The sequence below is a fragment of the Mytilus galloprovincialis genome, chromosome 9 (assembly GCF_965363235.1).
Source record: "Mytilus galloprovincialis chromosome 9, xbMytGall1.hap1.1, whole genome shotgun sequence".
NCBI classification, from domain to species: domain Eukaryota; kingdom Metazoa; phylum Mollusca; class Bivalvia; order Mytilida; family Mytilidae; genus Mytilus; species Mytilus galloprovincialis.
In genome coordinates, this window is record NC_134846.1 from 57,942,716 (window position 1) to 57,960,990 (window position 18,275).

The following is an 18,275-nucleotide window of genomic DNA, read 5'->3' on the forward strand; positions in this document are numbered from 1 at the left end:
TGGTTTCTAGGTGTCATTATTTGACATCATTTGTTTGTTTATTGGGCACACAATTTAGTCAGTATGCTGAGAAATGGGGTGAATATTTTAATGGGGAATATTTTATATGACTGCTTGAAATAAGGAAAGTGTTGCATGAAAAATTGATAAAAAAGATATTTCATTTTTTTCTTCTTAATCTTTTTTTTCTGTATATTTCTTATCATTTGTAAAGGGAAAGTTAAGTGTTTGAATACCATAACAACTTTATTTTGCAGCCACTGAAGTATAAGGTAGCAATGTGCATAGACAGTAGAGAATACTATGAGAGGTACTTGCCCAAGACATTGATAGGATTAGGCAATGAAACCTTGCCCATACAGATTGGTACAAATGTTGGCAGTGGTAGTGAAGACAGTGCAGAGGAAAGGTCACCTGAAGGTCAGTTTAATAGACAGGAAGGATTTACAGATTTATGAATTTCTTGTAATAAAACATGTTATCACCAGTGTTGCTGGTAACAGACTGGCACATGATGGTAAAAGGAAATCCCCAAAATCACATGTAGATTACAAAACCTGACTTCAGGATGTATTTAGGTGAGGTGTTGGAATTTGTGTCAGATGTTCAGACTCTTTGGTGTTTTTCCATATGATTCAAAGTAAAATATTTTTCCCAAAAACACATATTTATCTTTTAACATAAGACTTAATAGCTCATAAAATGTCATTTGATAAAATTTAAGCTGATTCTTGATTTTCCTTCTTTTGATTTGAGACCGAAATAATACCTATGCAAATATAAGGTAAAGTCTGAGTTAGCCTCTTCCCGTCATACTTTATAAATCAAATATCTTGAAAAAGGAGCTCCATGACCTATCAATATTTTTAGCTTATTTTGATCCTTAACTTTTACTCTTCCAGCTTATAGTATAAAATTTAAGTACATCTTTAAATGATATGTGACAAGATCTCTTCAAGGTAAAAGTAGAAATACTGACCTTTTTCTCGTAAGTCAATCCCTATTATTTACCAACTTGCCCATGTTTTCAGATTATGTATTATATCATTTTTCTCTATACAGATGTTTTGCATTTGCTACAAGGAAATAGATATGTATATCAACAGTCAATATCTAGTTTGCCCGTTTCCTCTTTTATTTCAGCCTTGTATTACTTTTCATGTCTTAGATCAGATGAAAAATAATCATGATACAGATTAAAAGCATTTTGACATAAATACTATGTAACAACTTTGTTTTCAGATATTTTGCCAAAGTTAGTACCTAGAAAATCAGATCAGAAATCCACTGATCTGGATGAAGATTTAGAGGAAACAATCACAGCTGATAACAATACAGAAACAGATAAAACGGAGGGTCCTATTGAAGGTCAAGGTGATCAGACTGATGGTAAATCTGATAACCAAACAGATGTACAAACAAACAGCAAGTCCGATAATAACCAAGCTATATTTAGGATTCTAGGGGAAGGAGAGAAGGTATATCTTTATTCATTATACTTTTAGAACCTGTGATTTTGTTTTAAATATTTCATCAATATAACAAGAAATCATATTTTACCAGAAGTTACGATGATCTGAATTGTAAATCCATAAATGTTGTCTACGGATTAGAGTGCAACCTTTGCGGATTGGTATACGTTGGTGAAACGAAAGGAAGGCTAAACAAACGTATGTGCGGTCATAGATCAGACATTAACCTCAATACAAACGACATTCTTTACCAGCATTTTAATTAGCCAGATCATTCCATCGTTTCTATAACAGTTCACATTATCGAAAAAATATGGTTGCAATGACAAAATTGATGGTATAGGTATTCTATCTAGTCCTTCCTGTAACTCGGTAAATGTGATGAATATTTTCAACTCGACTCCTCGACGTAGACGCAGTCATGATTATCATCATTATACATCACCTACTCTGCATGATGTCTCTATTAATGACTTGCTGCCATTTATACAAAAACCATAAGGTATTATTCATCACATTTGCATAAAACTTTATTCTTTACCCCTTTCAAAACTTCATTCTCTGTTTAATTCATGTTTGGAAAACCCTCATTCAAACCAATACAAACTAACAGCTATAATTTCGGATATTGCAAGTTTTTCAAGACTTTTCAAACCAGTCTGTACTGGAAAAGATGATAAAGAGAAAAGATTTTTTCTTAATCTTTCCTTTGCAAACAAAGGTCTCGATGGCGTCAACTTAGGCAATATCCTTCATCATAAATTAGTTCAATCGAAAATACCTCCTTATTTCAAAGATCAGTCTGTACCAATAATTTCTTATACCTATACTAAATCTATCGCAACTAAAACTTTCAATTACGAACAAGTTTTGCAGGATCTCAATATTGACAACTTCAAGTCTAAACCTTCCGATTGCACTTGTGCTAGTTCCCAATTCACATATAATCCGGCTGGCCACGTTATTACCGGTGACCTCAACATAGTAGATAACACTTCCCTGCGAAATGTGTTATCAAAAGGTCTGAAATTTCGTGAGCCTTAATCCATCATTTGGAAATACAACTTTAAAATTTTGATGGATTCAGTCGAGGATTACGCCAGGCAATGGGCTAAATGCGAGAAGGAAGACGTAGACACTCTTTCCAAATTGATAAAGGCGGTGAGGTTGTTGATACAAATCAGAATTAAGAAACTGAATGGGTCTACCAATGCCCATGCTACATCAATCTTTAAAGACCCAAAGGTTTCAAAACACTTATCCTACCTCCATGACAAATATGTTGTTGTCCCCGCAGATAAAGCCCCAAACAACATCGTTTTTGTGTGTAAACTCATTACATTAACTGCTTGATAAACAAATTAGGTATTGATACTTCACTTGGAAACTCAACATATACCCTCTGACACGACACTTACCAAAGAGAAAAATCCTGGATAATCATAGGTCTGTTCTATGTTCCTTTGGAATTTTAACAAAAGATGAAGAACTGGATCTTCCATCACTGTATTGGATACCTAAACTACATAAGTGTCCTTACAAACAATAGTATATTGCTGGGTCTTCTAAGTGCTCCATGAAACCTTTCTAAATTATTAACATCTATTTTATCAGCAATCAAAGACAGGCTTCAAAGTTATTGTGAAACTACCTATTCTAGAGGTGACGTGAATCAGATGTGGATACTTAAAAATTCCTAAGATCTTTTGGAGTACATACAATCTAACTCTCTTTCATCTTGCAATAGTATTAAAACTTTTGACTTTTCTACACTTTATACAAGTATTCCACATTCCAAACTAAAAGACAAATTGAAAGAGTTGGTATTTCTTTGTTTCATTAAAATGAATGGCCAACGTAGATACAAGTATCTTGTCTTAGGGAGGGATAAATCCTACTTTGTAAAGGATCACTCTGATTCAAACAAAAATTCTCTGAAACTGACATTACCAAGATACTTGATTTTTTGGGATACGATTGCTTTCAAGCAATCTGTAGACTTATACCAGTGGCTCAGGACAATGCCCTCACGTCAACCGTTTTATTCTAAACATTAAGGACCGTCTCAGATTCTTACGATTGTCTTGGATTAAAAGGTAAAAACAAACAAAGGGATTGAACTTAAACAACTTTCCTATAATGTTCTTTTCATAATCTTCATGTTTGATATTTCCCTTGACTTATATGCGTGTTTTTAACAACACGGAAAATCAAAATCAAGCAGTATTTATATTTAGTGTTTTTATAAGTTTAGAAACACGTCAGAGGGAATTCCCCAGATGTGATCAAAATGCGAGAGTTCTCTGAATTCCGATAAACCTATTTCTGTCATATAAGAACTAAAGTGGAGTTTTACTTATATGTCACCGTTATTAAACTGATATTTGATATAAAAAATAGAGAACCATTTAGGTTTAATATACGTTCTTACTACAGGGTTTGTTTAGGTAATTATGCGCATGCGTATAGTTTTCTTGACGTCAAGGGGTACTAGGTTAAATGATTGCTCTGGATTCCCCACTCGATTGATTAATTTAAAACTCATGTGATCCTTTCTATGTATGTCTGCTATTGAGGGTTATTGTTGTTGCATAATTTTAAATCATAGGCATCATTTAAATTAAAATAAATTAGTCCTCATCGTTAAGGTTTATTTTCAACACACCTTCAGGCAAAAGGGAGTCTTCCATATTATCGTTTCGAGTTGTCACCCTTCCGAAAGTCACTTCCGTGAATTCTGAATCAAAACATTACGTTGAGAAAAATTAATGTGTACGGAAAGGAGTCACTGATCACTGACCCAAAGGAAATTCATATTTAAAGAATTAGGAATGGGGTTCCTCCTAGAAATAACGTAGGAAAATAGGTGATAACATACGAAGTAAGATACTTCTCTCACTCTGAGTCTCAGTGACTGCTGTGGAAAGTAAACTTGGAATTGATAGAACAAAAATAAAACACAATAGGCCTAAGTACATTGTTCATACACTTTTAACTGGGATTGGCTATTTTATTTTGTAACTATTCAGATTACGTAAATTACATTTTACATATGATCACATATGCAGTTGAATTAGTTTTGAAAGTCATTCTATCCAACTACATGTATACATGTGTCAATGAAAACAATGGCAATCGTATCCCTCAGAGCAATCTGCTCTTTGATTTTTTATTGACAACATATTTGTTACGTTCGGAGGATGTGTTGTTCAACAGACTGTTGGCATTCCAATGGGAACCAATTGTGTCCCTCTTCTTGCAGACTTGTTTCTTTATTATAATGAGGCTGACTTCATACAGGAACTTCCTAGGAAGAAAGATAAGAAGTTAGCAATATCCTTTAACTCTACTTTCAGCTATATAGATGAAGTTCTTTCACTAAATAATTTAAAATTTGGTGACGCTGTTGAACGCATCTATACCATCGAACTAGAGATTAAGGATACAACAGATACAGTTAAGTCGGCCTCATATCTTGACTTACATCTAGAAAATTGACAATGAGGATCGGTTGAAAACAAAACTTTACGACAAAAGAGATGATTTCAGCTTTCCTATTGTGAACTTTCCATTTCTAAGTAGCAACATTCCAGCAGCACCTGCATACGGGGTATATGTCTCCCAATTAATATGATATTCCCGTGCTTGCATTTCCTATCATGATTTTCTTGATAGAGGGTTGCTGGGTTGCTGCTCACAAGAAAGCTATTAAACCAAGAGTTCCAAATGGTGAAGTTGAAAACATCCCTTTGTAAATTTAACGGACGCCATCACGAGTTGCTTGACCGTTATGGAATAAACCCTTCATAAATAATACCGGATATGTTTCTTACGTCGTAACTACATTCCCCTTCCCTTTCATGAATGTGACCTACCGAATTAGACTATTTACCAGATTTGTTATAACATAAGCAACAGGACGGGTGCCACATGTGGAGCAGGATCGGCACCCAGGCCGGAGCACCTTAGATCACCCATAGTTTTTGGTGGGGTTCATGTTGATTATTCTTTAGTTTTTGTCGAGCTTGCAACTTTTGTTGCAGAAAGCTCGACATAGGGATAGTGATCCGGCGGCAGCTACGGCAGCTACGGCGTCGGCGTTATCTCACTTTTTGAAAGCTTTATATTTTAGAAGGTGGAAGACCTGGATGCTTCATACTTTGTATATAGATACTTCATGTTACAAAGTTTCCGTCAGTCACATGTCCAATGTCCTTGACCTCATTTTCATGGTTCAGTGACCACTTGAAAAAAAAGTTCAAATTTTTTGTAATGTTGAATTCTCTTATTATAAGTAATAGGATAACTATATTTGATATGTGCGTACCTTGCAAGGTCCTCGTTTCTGTCAGACAGTTTTCACTTGACCTCGACCTCATTTCATGGATCAGTGAACAAGGTTAAGTTTTGGTGGTCAAGTCCATATCTCAGATACTATAAGCAATAGGGCTAGTATATTCGGTGTATGGAAGGACTGTAAGGTGTACATGTCCAACTGGCAGGTGTCATCTGACCTTGACCTCATTTTCATTGTTCAGTGGTTATAGTTAAATTTTTGTGTTTTGGTCTGTTTTTCTCATACCATATGCAATAGGTCTACTATATTTGTTGTATGGAATGATTGTTAAGTGTACATGTCTAGCGGGCAGATGTCATGTGACCTTGACCTCATTTTCATGGTTCAGTGGTCAAAGTTAAGTTTTGGTCTTTTTATCTAATGCTATATGCCATAGGTCAACTATATTTGGTGTATGGAAATATTTTATGATCTTTATGTCAGTCGAGCAGGTTTTATTTAACCGTGACCTCATTTTCACGGTTCATTGCACAGTGTTAAGTTTTTGTGTTTTAGTCTATTTTTCTTAAACTATAAGTAATGTGACAACTATATATGTTGTATAGAAGCATTGTTAGCTGTACCTGTCTGCCTGGCATGGTTCATCTGACCTGGACCTCTTTTTCAAGGTTCATTGGTCTTTGTTTAGTTATCTTGGTTAATGTTAAGTTTATGTGACAGTTGTAACAAAGCTTAGCTTTATACTTAGGACTATCAACATAATATCAATGATTAGTATAGAAGGTGAGACATTTCAGCGTGTTCACTCTTGTCTATAATGTGTCCTGTGTTCTTTTGTTTGTCTGTTTGTCTTCTTTCATTTTTAGCTAGGCGTTGTCAGTTTTTTTTCGATTTATGAGTTTGACTGTCCTTTTGGTATCTTTTGTCCCTCTTTTATAAATGTTCTATATATTTTTCATGATAAATCAATGTGATTTGAGAAATATATATTAAATCAAATAAACAGTTTTAAATGTTTGCACTGTGATTTAGATTATGAATCAAGTGATTTTTGTTTCAGATCACCAACATTTTCCGTTGTGCCAGAATCCAAGGTTTGGACACAGCAGAAGGATTGTTGCTGTTTGGGAAGGAATACTTTTATATCATAGATGGCTTGACCATGTTAAAATCTAGAGAAATCAGAGATATTGACAGTCTGCCACTTGAGTAAGCATGCTATTTTATCAAAATTTTATATACAAGATTTTTTAGAAATGAAATTTGAATTAATTTCCATGTCAGAAAAAAGATATTATAGAGAAGGTAGTTTGGTGGACAATTTGAATCATTCATTCATTCATTCATTCATTCATTCATTCATTCATTCATTCTAAAAGTGTAGTAATTATGACTTTTTACAGGCAATGACAAAAATTTTCATTCTTTTATTTTAAGTTTTATGATTATATAGTTATAGATGTTTTTCTCCATTTTCAGCCTTCATGATCCTATCATACCATCAAAGGGATCATGTTCTCACAAACGAACGTAAGTATTTTATACGTAGTTGATATGAAATACTGTTGAAACAAGTTGATCATTGTAGTGGTTATGAAATTTGTTTTTACAGTTGCAAAAATTATTAGATACAGCAAATGTGAAAACAATGCAAACATTTGTGAACATAATCTTAATTTTTATGTTACAAAATTTTAAACTTTTTTTAAGACCTCTCTTTTTTCAAGAAAACTCAGTTAATTTTTACTTCAGTTTTATTAGTTACTTTGATTTTCTCTGATTTAAAAAAAACACCTCGGCAATTGAAAGGACAACATGAAAGGTTAAACAATATTCAAATGATGCAAAACAGTAAATATAATATTGCTAACGACATGCACCAATGCCTGGTAAATCTTAGGTACAATAGAGTTGCTAAAGTAAATATAATAATTGTTTTATTAAATGTATCTGGTTTAAATAGGAACAGTAAATTTGCCTATGATGATATCAAAGAAGTACACAAGAGACGTTACTTGTTACAACCAATAGCAGTAGAAGTCTTCTCCTCTGATGGAAGAAATTATCTATTAGCATTTCCACGAAAGCTGAGGAATAAAGTCTATGCAAAGTGAGTACTACATATAGATGTTTGTTGAAAATCTGTTGAAAGCCATAGCTGAAAACATGAAGGTTTTTGGGTGCAAGATGTTTGTACAGTAAACAGTAATGGCAATTCAGTGAATAAATTCATAGTTTTCTCTGCATTTAAATCCATGCAAGTTGGTACAATTTTATACTATGCTTTCACTAAGTCATATTTTTTATTTTTTTAACCGGATTTTTGTGACAAAAATGTCGGTTATTGATTTGGGGATGTACGGCGGGCGGGCGGGCGGGCGGGTGGGCGGGCGGCAATCAAATGTTGTCCGTGCATTAACTCATGAACCGTTCAACCAAAGCTTTTAAAATTTTAATATGTTATTACTGACAACTATACGAAGGTCAAGTTCAATAATGGCGATTTTGACTTTTACCGTTCAGGAGTTATGGTTCTTGAAAGGCGGCAATCAAATGTTGTCCGTGCATTAACTCATGAACCGGTCAACCAAAGCTTTTAAAATTTTAATATGTTATTACTAACAACTATATGGAGGTCAAGTTAAATAATGGCGATTTTGACTTTTACCGTTCAGGAGTTATGGTTCTTGAAAGATTGAAAAATGGAGTTTTCAGTCGTGTCCGTGCATTTACTCATGAACTGTTGTACTAAAGCTTCCCAAATTTTAATATGTTGTTACTGATGACAGAATGGAGGTCAAGTTCAATAATGACGATTTTGACTTTTACCGTTCAGGAGTTATGGTTCTTGAAAGATTGAAAAATGGTGTTTCCCGTCGTGTCCGTGCATTTTCTCATGAACCATTCAACCAAAGCTTTTGAAATTTTAATATGTTGTTACTGATGACAAAATAGAGGTCAAGTTCCATAATGACGATTTTGACTTTTACCGTTCAGGAGTTATGGTTCTTGAAAGATTGAAAAATGGAGTTTCCAGTCGTGTCCATGCATTTATGCATGAATTGTTCTACCAAAGCTTCCGAAATTTTAATATGCTGTTACTGATGACAAAATGGAGGTCAAGTTCAATAATGACGATTTTGACTTTTACCGTTCAGGAGTTATGGTTCTTGAAAGATTGAAAAATGGTGTTTCCCGTCGTGTCCGTGCATTTTCTCATGAACCATTCAACCAAAGCTTTTGAAATTTTAATATGTTGTTACTGATGACAAAATAGAGGTCAAGTTCCATAATGACGATTTTGACTTTTACTGTTCAGGAGTTATGGTTCTTGAAAGATTGTAAAATGGCGTTTCCATTCACGTTGTTGCATTTACTCATGAACCATTCAATCTAAGCTTTTCAAATATTATTATTTCAAAATGTTGATACTGATGACAAAATGGAGGTCAAATTTGATATTGATGATTTTCACTTTCACCATTCATCAGTAATGGTTCTTGTGATATTGCCAGGACACAAATAAATGTAAATAAATCCGGTTTGCTGTCGTTGTGACAGCCTCTTGTTTGCATATGATTTGAATTTAAATAAATTAAATTGTTTCCTCTGAATATAATGTATATATGGAAAATGTTTATTGCAGTTACTTCTTCATCAACAAATAACATTGTTAGACTTTATTTAGGTCAGCTTTAATGTTCTAAATATCTTGTTTCTATGAACTTCATGTTCATTATTACATGTATTTGATTACTGTGAAATTCACCTGTAGAAAATATTTGCCTCATGTTTCACCTCAACAACATATAACACTAACAGAAATCAATAGGTGGTATGGGTGTCCTCTCCATCTTGGATTGTAAAAAACAGAGAACCAAAGGTCCAGATTTTCTATCAAGCTAGCAAAATTTTATGCAGGAATGCAGTTATTTAATGTAAATTTTCATTTAAGGTGGTACCCAACACTTTCACTAAAATTAATTTGGCTCGTTTAATTTTCATAAAATTTTGTCAAAGTATTTACTTTCACCCTTTAACAAAAATATAAAAATATCAAAAATTTTGAACCAACCGTTTTGTCAGAAAAATTACACTGGTTATATAGCAGTTTGACAAACACTAATTTTGATCATTGAAAAGCTTAATATTCCCTAAACAACACAACGTCATTAAAACGTTTACCTGATTTTACAGAGTTATCTCCCTGTAGTGTTAGGTACCACCTTAAAAGAACCACTTTATAAGAATATAACTTATAAATATTAATATTTTTGCAAATATTGATTAATTTTGGTTGTTTTTATTTTTTTTTAAATAACCATTTTAAGGGGAGTTAACTCTAAAACAGTGCATTTTCTGAAGGATCCTACATGGAATTTTCCTATTTTGTATTTTAGCCGGAAAAAACGTACGGTGACCCTATCTTTTCTTTTGATATTCTCAAAGCATTGTATAAAAGCTATCTTTTCCTTAAGTATTTAAGTACAGCTCTTTGTAAGAACCAGACAGGGTGCCATATACATGTGATTTATGAGGGTTTCAGATTTTATCTATAAATGGCCCAGAAGAAGCAGTAACTGAATACTGCTCAAAAAATAAATATGAGTGGGAAACTACGAGTGGTTGCCATGGTAACGGACACTCTATTGTTTGGTTGTGAAGCATAGTAAAATCTTCCAAAAATCAGCTAAATCACTACAATTCAGAGCCTGATTAGGAATAGAATCAAGCATTTTTCATTAATTTTCATATGTAACATTGATACAACTTGGTTTTAGCATCATTTTAGTTCAGATTGCATGTAAACCAAATTTGTAAATTTTTTTTAAAATTTTGCCAAAAAATGCATATTTTCAACTTTTCTGAATTTGGGATTTTTGCGAAATTTTCAAATTTTCTGTGGTGTTTTTCAGAAAAGAGCAACTGTGTATAGCATAGTTAGCACTTTAGTTATGAAGTTTGGATACTACTTTACCAAATTAAATAGAAAAAAGCTTGGGACTTTCTTTAGTTTTATCACCATAGCAACCGATTTTTTCCTTGGAAACGGAGTTATTATTTGCAGAATATTGCAGTTTTAGAGCTTTAATGTACTGAATTGTTCCATAACTGATAAAAAAATATATATTTAAGCATAAGCTTACTCTAAATTACCATCGTTAATAGTTGCTGACTTCAATAGTTACCATGGAAATACATATTACCCATAGTAATATCTATTTTAAAATGTATCAATAGAAATTTATGTAAAAAAATACATATATTATATATAGACGGTGTTTATATTCATATTGGAATATGACTGCATGCTTTGCTTCACTCACAGTCTTGTATGTATATAATATATAATGAAACATTGAGGTTAGAACCGAAGGTAAGGGGAAAAAAGGGGGGTAGGTTTATTTAAAAAAAATCATACAAATGGCATGTAGATTCTTGAAAAGATAACGTTTGGTCGGAGAGCCTGATTATGAATAGAATAATGATAATGAATAGAATCAATTTTATTTTCAGAAATTTCATATGCATGTATAACATCGATATAACTTGGTTTTAGCTTCAGAGCTTAGTTAGTCTTGCAGTTCAACCCCGACTTTTAGTTTTTTTGTTAAAAAATACTAAAAAACATTCATTTTTTTCGAAATCATGAAGTATTGTGAAATTATCAAATTTCCTTGTGTGTTTTTCAGAAAATTGAAAATATGTAAATCATAGCTACATGTAGCATTGTAGTAACAAAGTTTGAATACTACCTGACCAAAATATATAAAACATTGCGTGGGGCTCTCTTGAATTTTATCACCATGTTAACGTATTTTCCCCTTGGAAACAGAGTTATTATTTATTGAATTCTGCGGTATGGGGGAATTCAATGTTCTCAATTGTTTCCAAACCTTTATGAAAAGACATGCATTGAAGCATATATAAGCTCTAAACTGCAATCGTTAAGTATTATTACAACAGTTGCCATGGTGACAAATATCACCCATAACAGTCAATCAAATGATATATAATATAGTTTATGTAAAAAATTACATATAATAATTGTTCTAATGGGAATATAACTGCATGCTTTGCTTTGTTTCACTTTCAGTACTGTCATGACTGTCTTTGCTCATTAAAAAGACTTAACAAATTTAAATATATACACTGTTGCATTTTGGGGGAGGAGTGGAGGTTGGGTAGTTTTTGTTTGAATCTTTCATAGATCAGGATCATGCACAGCTAAGGTGTGCATTAACTACCTCAGATATACTGCAAAGTTCAAATGTACTCTTAACTGATCCTAGACTTTGAAAGGGGTGTAATTCCATAAAATAAAAATAAACAGCTGCGCCATGAGCGCATGTTACGCCCGTCGCTTTTCCAAAGAATAAAAAAAGTTTAATAACTTCTCAATGTCATTTCACAAATTCATAACTGCTTAAAGCATTGTCTGAAAACTGGAATATTCCCCCTTTTTATGATTAAAATCACATTTATCCGTGACCTAAAACGTATACAAATTAAAAGTGAACTCCCGTCAATAAATATAAACAATCTATTGAATGAAAAATGGAAAAAAATGGGGAGAGTTTAAGATTGGAAAGTGAAACTTTTTTTTCAGTTTATTTCACTTTCTAAATTGAGGTACATTTCTCATTGGGTCATCTTTCTCTAAACATACAACCTAGGGGAAGAAAAGAAATACATCTATATTTAGTTATGATTTTGCATACACCTTTTTGAAAGTACACCAAAATGGAACTAAAACTGTAGGAGATGTAGGTTATACGTCAATAACACAGCAATCAAACGAAAAAAAACAACCAATGAATGACATTTAGCAGGCAACATAAAGATTTCAACAATGCTAGTAGTTATAGATGTCTACACAACATGTCAAATTCTTAATCATTACTAATTTATCTATATAAAGATTTTCTTGAGGATTAATTTATTTATAGTTGGGATCCTGCTAACATATTTACCCCGCCACATTCTCTATGTATGTGCCTGTCCCAAGTTAGGAGCTTGTAATTCAGCGGTTGTCGTCTGTTTATGTGTTACATATTTGTTTTTCGTTCACTTTTTGTAAATAAATAGGTTTTCTTGTTTGAATTGATTTACATTGTCATTTCGGGACCTTTCATAGCGGACTATGTGGCATGGGCTTTGCCAATGTTGAAGGCCGTATGATAACCTATAGTTGTTAATTTCTGTGTCATTTTGGTCTCTTGTGAAGAATTGTTTCAATTTGGTAATTATACCACATCTTTTTTTTTTATTTTAACAGAAATGATAAAAAAATAAATACATGAAAGTCGAAAAAATATTATATGGTATGTATGACAGAAAAAAAGGGCTTCAGAAAGGTTTTCCTTAAATATCAACTGGTCACTTTTAGATATTTCTTCACTTAACCAGGTCATTTAAGGTAAACTATACAGTTTTAAACTCAGTGGCAGATCCAGAACTCTGTGTAAAGGGAGGGGGGCTCCAGTCACACTTCAGTGATTCCCGATATAATCATTTTTTTCCCACGAAAGGGGGGAGCTGTCCCCCAGGATCCGCCTGTGAAACTGATCTGGTTCTCGGTTTTAACAATTATTTAAAGTATCAAACAAAGAAAAGTAACGCAAAACGGGCATAACTCGGGAACAATTAAACATGTTAAAGTGACGCCAACTAAATTCAAACTTGATCTCTGTTTTGTGGTAATAAGCATTGTGTATATGTTTCATAACATTTGGTTGAGGCAAACTAAAATTAGAAAATGGAAACCAACTTTGTGACGACTAAAGTACTAAAGTATGAAACAAAGAAAAGTTACGCAAAACGGTCATAACTCGGGAACAGTTAAAGTGACGCCAACTAAATTCAAATTGATCTCTGTTTTGTGGTCTCCCCAAGGGTGACTGGGGTATAGAAATATGGTCACTTGGTCTTCTCCCGACCAGCACTAAAATGCTTGCCGAAGTGGGGCGTCCGTTTGGCTGTGCGGGATGTATCAAGTTCGCAGTCACGTCCGGTCAGAAGGGGGACGTTAAATCCGATGCCTCGTGTAAAGAGAGTGCCACGCTCTTTGCACGTTAAGAACCCTTGCAACAACTCTTTGAGGGGTCCGTAGGTGGCCTGTTGCAAGGCAACATTTCTGTCCCTATCCAATATACCCTCATTTTCCAGTGGCAGTTCAAATTTCCCCGACCATCATCCTATATGGCCTCTATTGTATCAACCTACCTATTGTATTTATTGTGAACTTGTTCTCGTCCTGAATATGCATGAAATATTTGCCACTTGACGTTAAGCAACCAACAATCAATCAATCTGTTTTGTGGTAATAAGCATTATGTATATGTTTCATAACATTTGGTTATTAGAAAATGGAAACCAACTTCGTGACGATTAAAGTACTGACGGACATGGGTGAAACTTATGATATGAGACAAATCTTCACAAGAAACGAATTGAAACAGAAATAAATAACCATAAGTCACCCTACGGCCTTCAAAAGTAAGTAAAGCACATACCACATAGTACCATATGAAGGCTTTGTAAACATAATATCAAACTAGTTGAAAAAAAAATTACTTAAAATAAAAAGATCATGATTGTTTAATCAGTAACTGTTGTTATGTTATTTGACACATGTCAATCGGTTCATTGATTTTTTAAGGCATATCAAAGAAAAAAACGGGCCCGTGTCTAAATGTTGTATTCCTCCTAATTCACACTTTTAAAAATCACTATGCCTTCAATTGATGGTTTGATTAATTATAAATTGGTTTTATAACAATCAAGGTTAATTAAAAATTCACCTAAGATTTACCTGTACTTTTTAAAAGAAAATATAGTTGATACACTGTTCAGTGGTGGATCCAGGGGGAAAAGGGGGGAGGGGGGTTCCGGGGTTGAAAACCCCCCTTTTTTTGGACGATCAATGCATTTGAATGGGAGCACATAGTTGGAACCCCCCCCTTTTTTTAAAATGACTTGATCCGCCACTGAACAGTGTATCAACTATATTTTCTTTTAAAAAGTACAGGGAAATCTGCTCGGCCTCAACCATGATTCACTATGCAGCATTAATGCCCCACCAAGAAGTAACAACAGTACAGTTTGGCGATGCAGCCACCCACCTTATTCACATTGAATAGATTTATAAACTTTAATAGACTAATATACGTTGGACTTCCGATGTGTGTGCTAAATGTGTGATTTGCTTAAGTGTTGTTTACCTGTATTGTTTGTTTCATATTATAATGCTTGCGTGACTTTACTTTTGAATTTGTGTTATAAAAGAAATATTAAATAATTTGCTACATTTCTTTATTTCGATTGTTTTATGCAATATTTATTATTTGTCTCTTTCACTTATTCAGAATTTCAAATCTCAATTTTATTCCATTTCTTTCATTTTTATTTGAATTAAAAACACAAAATTCAAACATATACAAAAATAACCTATTTCCTATCCCAAAAAAACATTGGCCAATTAAAAGTTGATTAAGTATAATCCTTTGTTTGCATAAGTTTTCCTCCTATTCCCACATGAAATTTTAACTTTTCTTAGCAGATTTATAAACTAGAGGCTCTAAAGAGCCTGTGTCGCTCACCTTGGTCTGTGAATATTAAACAAAGGAAGCAGATGGATTCATGACAAAATTGTGTTTTGGTGATGGTGATGTGTGTGTACATCTTACTTTACTGAACATTCTTGCTGCTTACAATTGTCTCTATCTATAATGAACTTGGCCCAGTAGTTTCAGTGGAAAATGTTAGTAAAAATTTACAAATTTTATGAAAATTTTTAAAAATTGACTATAAAGGACAATAACTCCTTAGGGGGTCAATTGACCATTTCAGTCATGTTGACTTATTTGTAAATCTTACTTTGCTGTACATTATTGCTGTTTACAGTTTATCTCTATCTATAATAATATTCAAGATTATAATTCAAAACAGTAAAGTTTCCTTAAAATTACCAATTTAGGGGCAGCAACCCAACAACGGGTTGTCCGATTCATCTGAAAATTTCATGGCAGATAGATCTTGACCTGATAAACAATATTACCCTTGTCAGATTTGCTCTGAATGCTTTGGTTTTGGAGTTATAAGCCAAAACTGCATTTTACCCCTATGTTCTATTTTTAGCCATGGCGGCCATCTTGGTTGGTTGGCCGGGTCACCGGACACATTTTTTTAACTAAATACCCCAATGATGATTATGGCCAAGTTTGGTTAAATTTGGCCCAGTAGTTTCAGAGGAGAAGATTTTTCTAAAAGATTACTAAGATTTACGAAAAATGGTTAAAAATTGACTATAAAGGGAAATAACTCCTAAAGTGGTCAACTGACCATTTTGGTCATGTTGACTTATTTGTAGATCTTACTTTGCTGAACATTATTGCTGTTTACAGTTTATCTCTATCTATAATAATATTCAAGATAATAACCAAAAACAGCAAAATTTCCTTAAAATTACCATGTCAGGGGCAGCAACCCAACAACGAAATGTCCGATTCATCTGAAAATTTCAGGGCAGATAGATCTTGACCTGATGAACAAAATTACCCCTGTAAGATTTGCTCTAAAGGCTTTTATTTTTGAGTTATAAGCCAAAAACTGCATTTTACCCCTATGTTCTATTTTTAGCCATGGCGGCCATCTTGGTTGGTTGGCCGGGTCACCGGACGCATTTTTTAAATTAAGGGCATACGATACAGTTACAGGGGAGGTAATGACGTTACTAACGTAAAATGTTATTTTCGCGACGTCAAACTATGACATATCGGGAAAAGATGCATTTTTCTACTATTTTTTATCATTCAAACTGATTTAATTTGAAAACGAGTGCATGGACCCCTATTTTTTAAAACGACATTTTGTTTCATTTTGCAGGGAGATTATGTGGACCAAATTTTTTAAAACTGTAAATAGAGGAATTTTTTTTAATTTTGATAAATATACAGCAAAAAAATACGATTTTTTCTTAATTCATGACCATTTGATAAATATGAGTTATTTCTGAATAAAAAAAGGCATAATTTTTTAAAATACTTATAAAATACAGAAATTACAAATTATCTAACAAAAAACAATTTGTGTTTATCTTTTAAAACAAAAAAGTTATTGCTTTCTTTCGAAAGAGAAAATACGGCAACAAATCCGAATTTTGAGCAAATATACAAAATTTCGACCTCATTTAACTCAAAAAGTAGCACATGAAGGTATATTTTTTATTACATATTTGATTTAAGCAGGCAAAAACTAGCCTATTTGGAAATTTTCATCAAACTGTAAATACAGGATCAAAACTGTATCGTATGCCCTTAAATACCCTAATGATGATTATGGCCAAGTTTGGTTAAATTTGGCCCAGTAGTTTCAGAGAAGAAGCTTTTTCTAAAAGATTACTAAGATTTACGAAAAATGGTTAAAAATTGACTATAAAGGGCAATAACTCCTAAAGTGGTCAACTGACCATTTTGGTCATGTTGACTTATTTGTAGATCTTTCTTTGCTGAACATTATTGCTGTTTACAGTTTATCTCTATCTATAATAACATTCAAGATAATAACCAAAAACAGCAAAATTTCCTTAAAATTACCATTTCAGGGGCAGCAACCCAACAACGGGTTGTCCGATTCATCTGAAAATTTCATGGCAGATAGATCTTGACCTGATAAACAATATTACCCTGTCAGATTTGCTCTGAATGCTTTGGTTTTGGAGTTGTAAGCCAAAAACTGCATTTTACCCCTATGTTCTATTTTTAGCCATGGCGGCCATCTTGGTTGGTTGGCCGGGTCACCGGACACATTTTTTTAACTAAATACCCCAATGATGATTATGGCCAAGTTTGGTTAAATTTGGCCCAGTAGTTTCAGAGGAGAAGATTTTTCTAAAAGATTACTAAGATTTACGAAAAATGGTTAAAAATTGACTATAAAGGGCAATAACTCCTAAAGTGGTCAACTGACCATTTTGGTCATGTTGACTTATTTGTAGATCTTACTTTGCTGAACATTATTGCTGTTTACAGTTTATCTCTATCTATAATAATATTCAAGATAATAACCAAAAACAGCAAAATTTCCTTAAAATTACCATTTCAGGGGCAGCAACCCAACAACGAAATGTCCGATTCATCTGAAAATTTCAGGGCAGATAGATCTTGACCTGATGAACAAAATTACCCCTGTAAGATTTGCTCTAAAGGCTTTTATTTTTGAGTTATAAGCCAAAAACTGCATTTTACCCCTATGTTCTATTTTTAGCCATGGTGGCCATCTTGGTTGGTTGGCCGGGTCACCGGACACATTTTTTAAACTAAATACCCTAATGATGATTATGGCCAAGTTTGGTTAAATTTGGCCCAGTAGTTTCAGAGAAGAAGCTTTTTCTAAAAGATTACTAAGATTTACGAAAAATGGTTAAAAATTGACTATAAAGGGCAATAACTCCTAAAGTGGTCAACTGACCATTTTGGTCATGTTGACTTATTTGTAGATCTTTC

General features: G+C 33.4%; 1 protein-coding gene across 6 annotated transcripts in view; it reads left to right on the forward strand.

The window, feature by feature from the left end:
- The window catches only part of LOC143045410 (WD repeat and FYVE domain-containing protein 3-like), a 114,163-nt gene that overhangs the window by 73,937 nt on the left and 21,951 nt on the right, over positions 1-18,275 (forward strand). For all 6 annotated transcript variants that reach the window (XM_076217890.1, XM_076217896.1, XM_076217892.1 and 3 more), the window contains 5 exons: positions 258-420; positions 1,243-1,478; positions 6,830-6,978; positions 7,249-7,299; positions 7,733-7,879. In XM_076217890.1, coding sequence (XP_076074005.1) covers positions 258-420; positions 1,243-1,478; positions 6,830-6,978; positions 7,249-7,299; positions 7,733-7,879 — 746 coding nt within the window. The remainder of the gene's footprint in view (positions 1-257; positions 421-1,242; positions 1,479-6,829; positions 6,979-7,248; positions 7,300-7,732; positions 7,880-18,275) is intronic.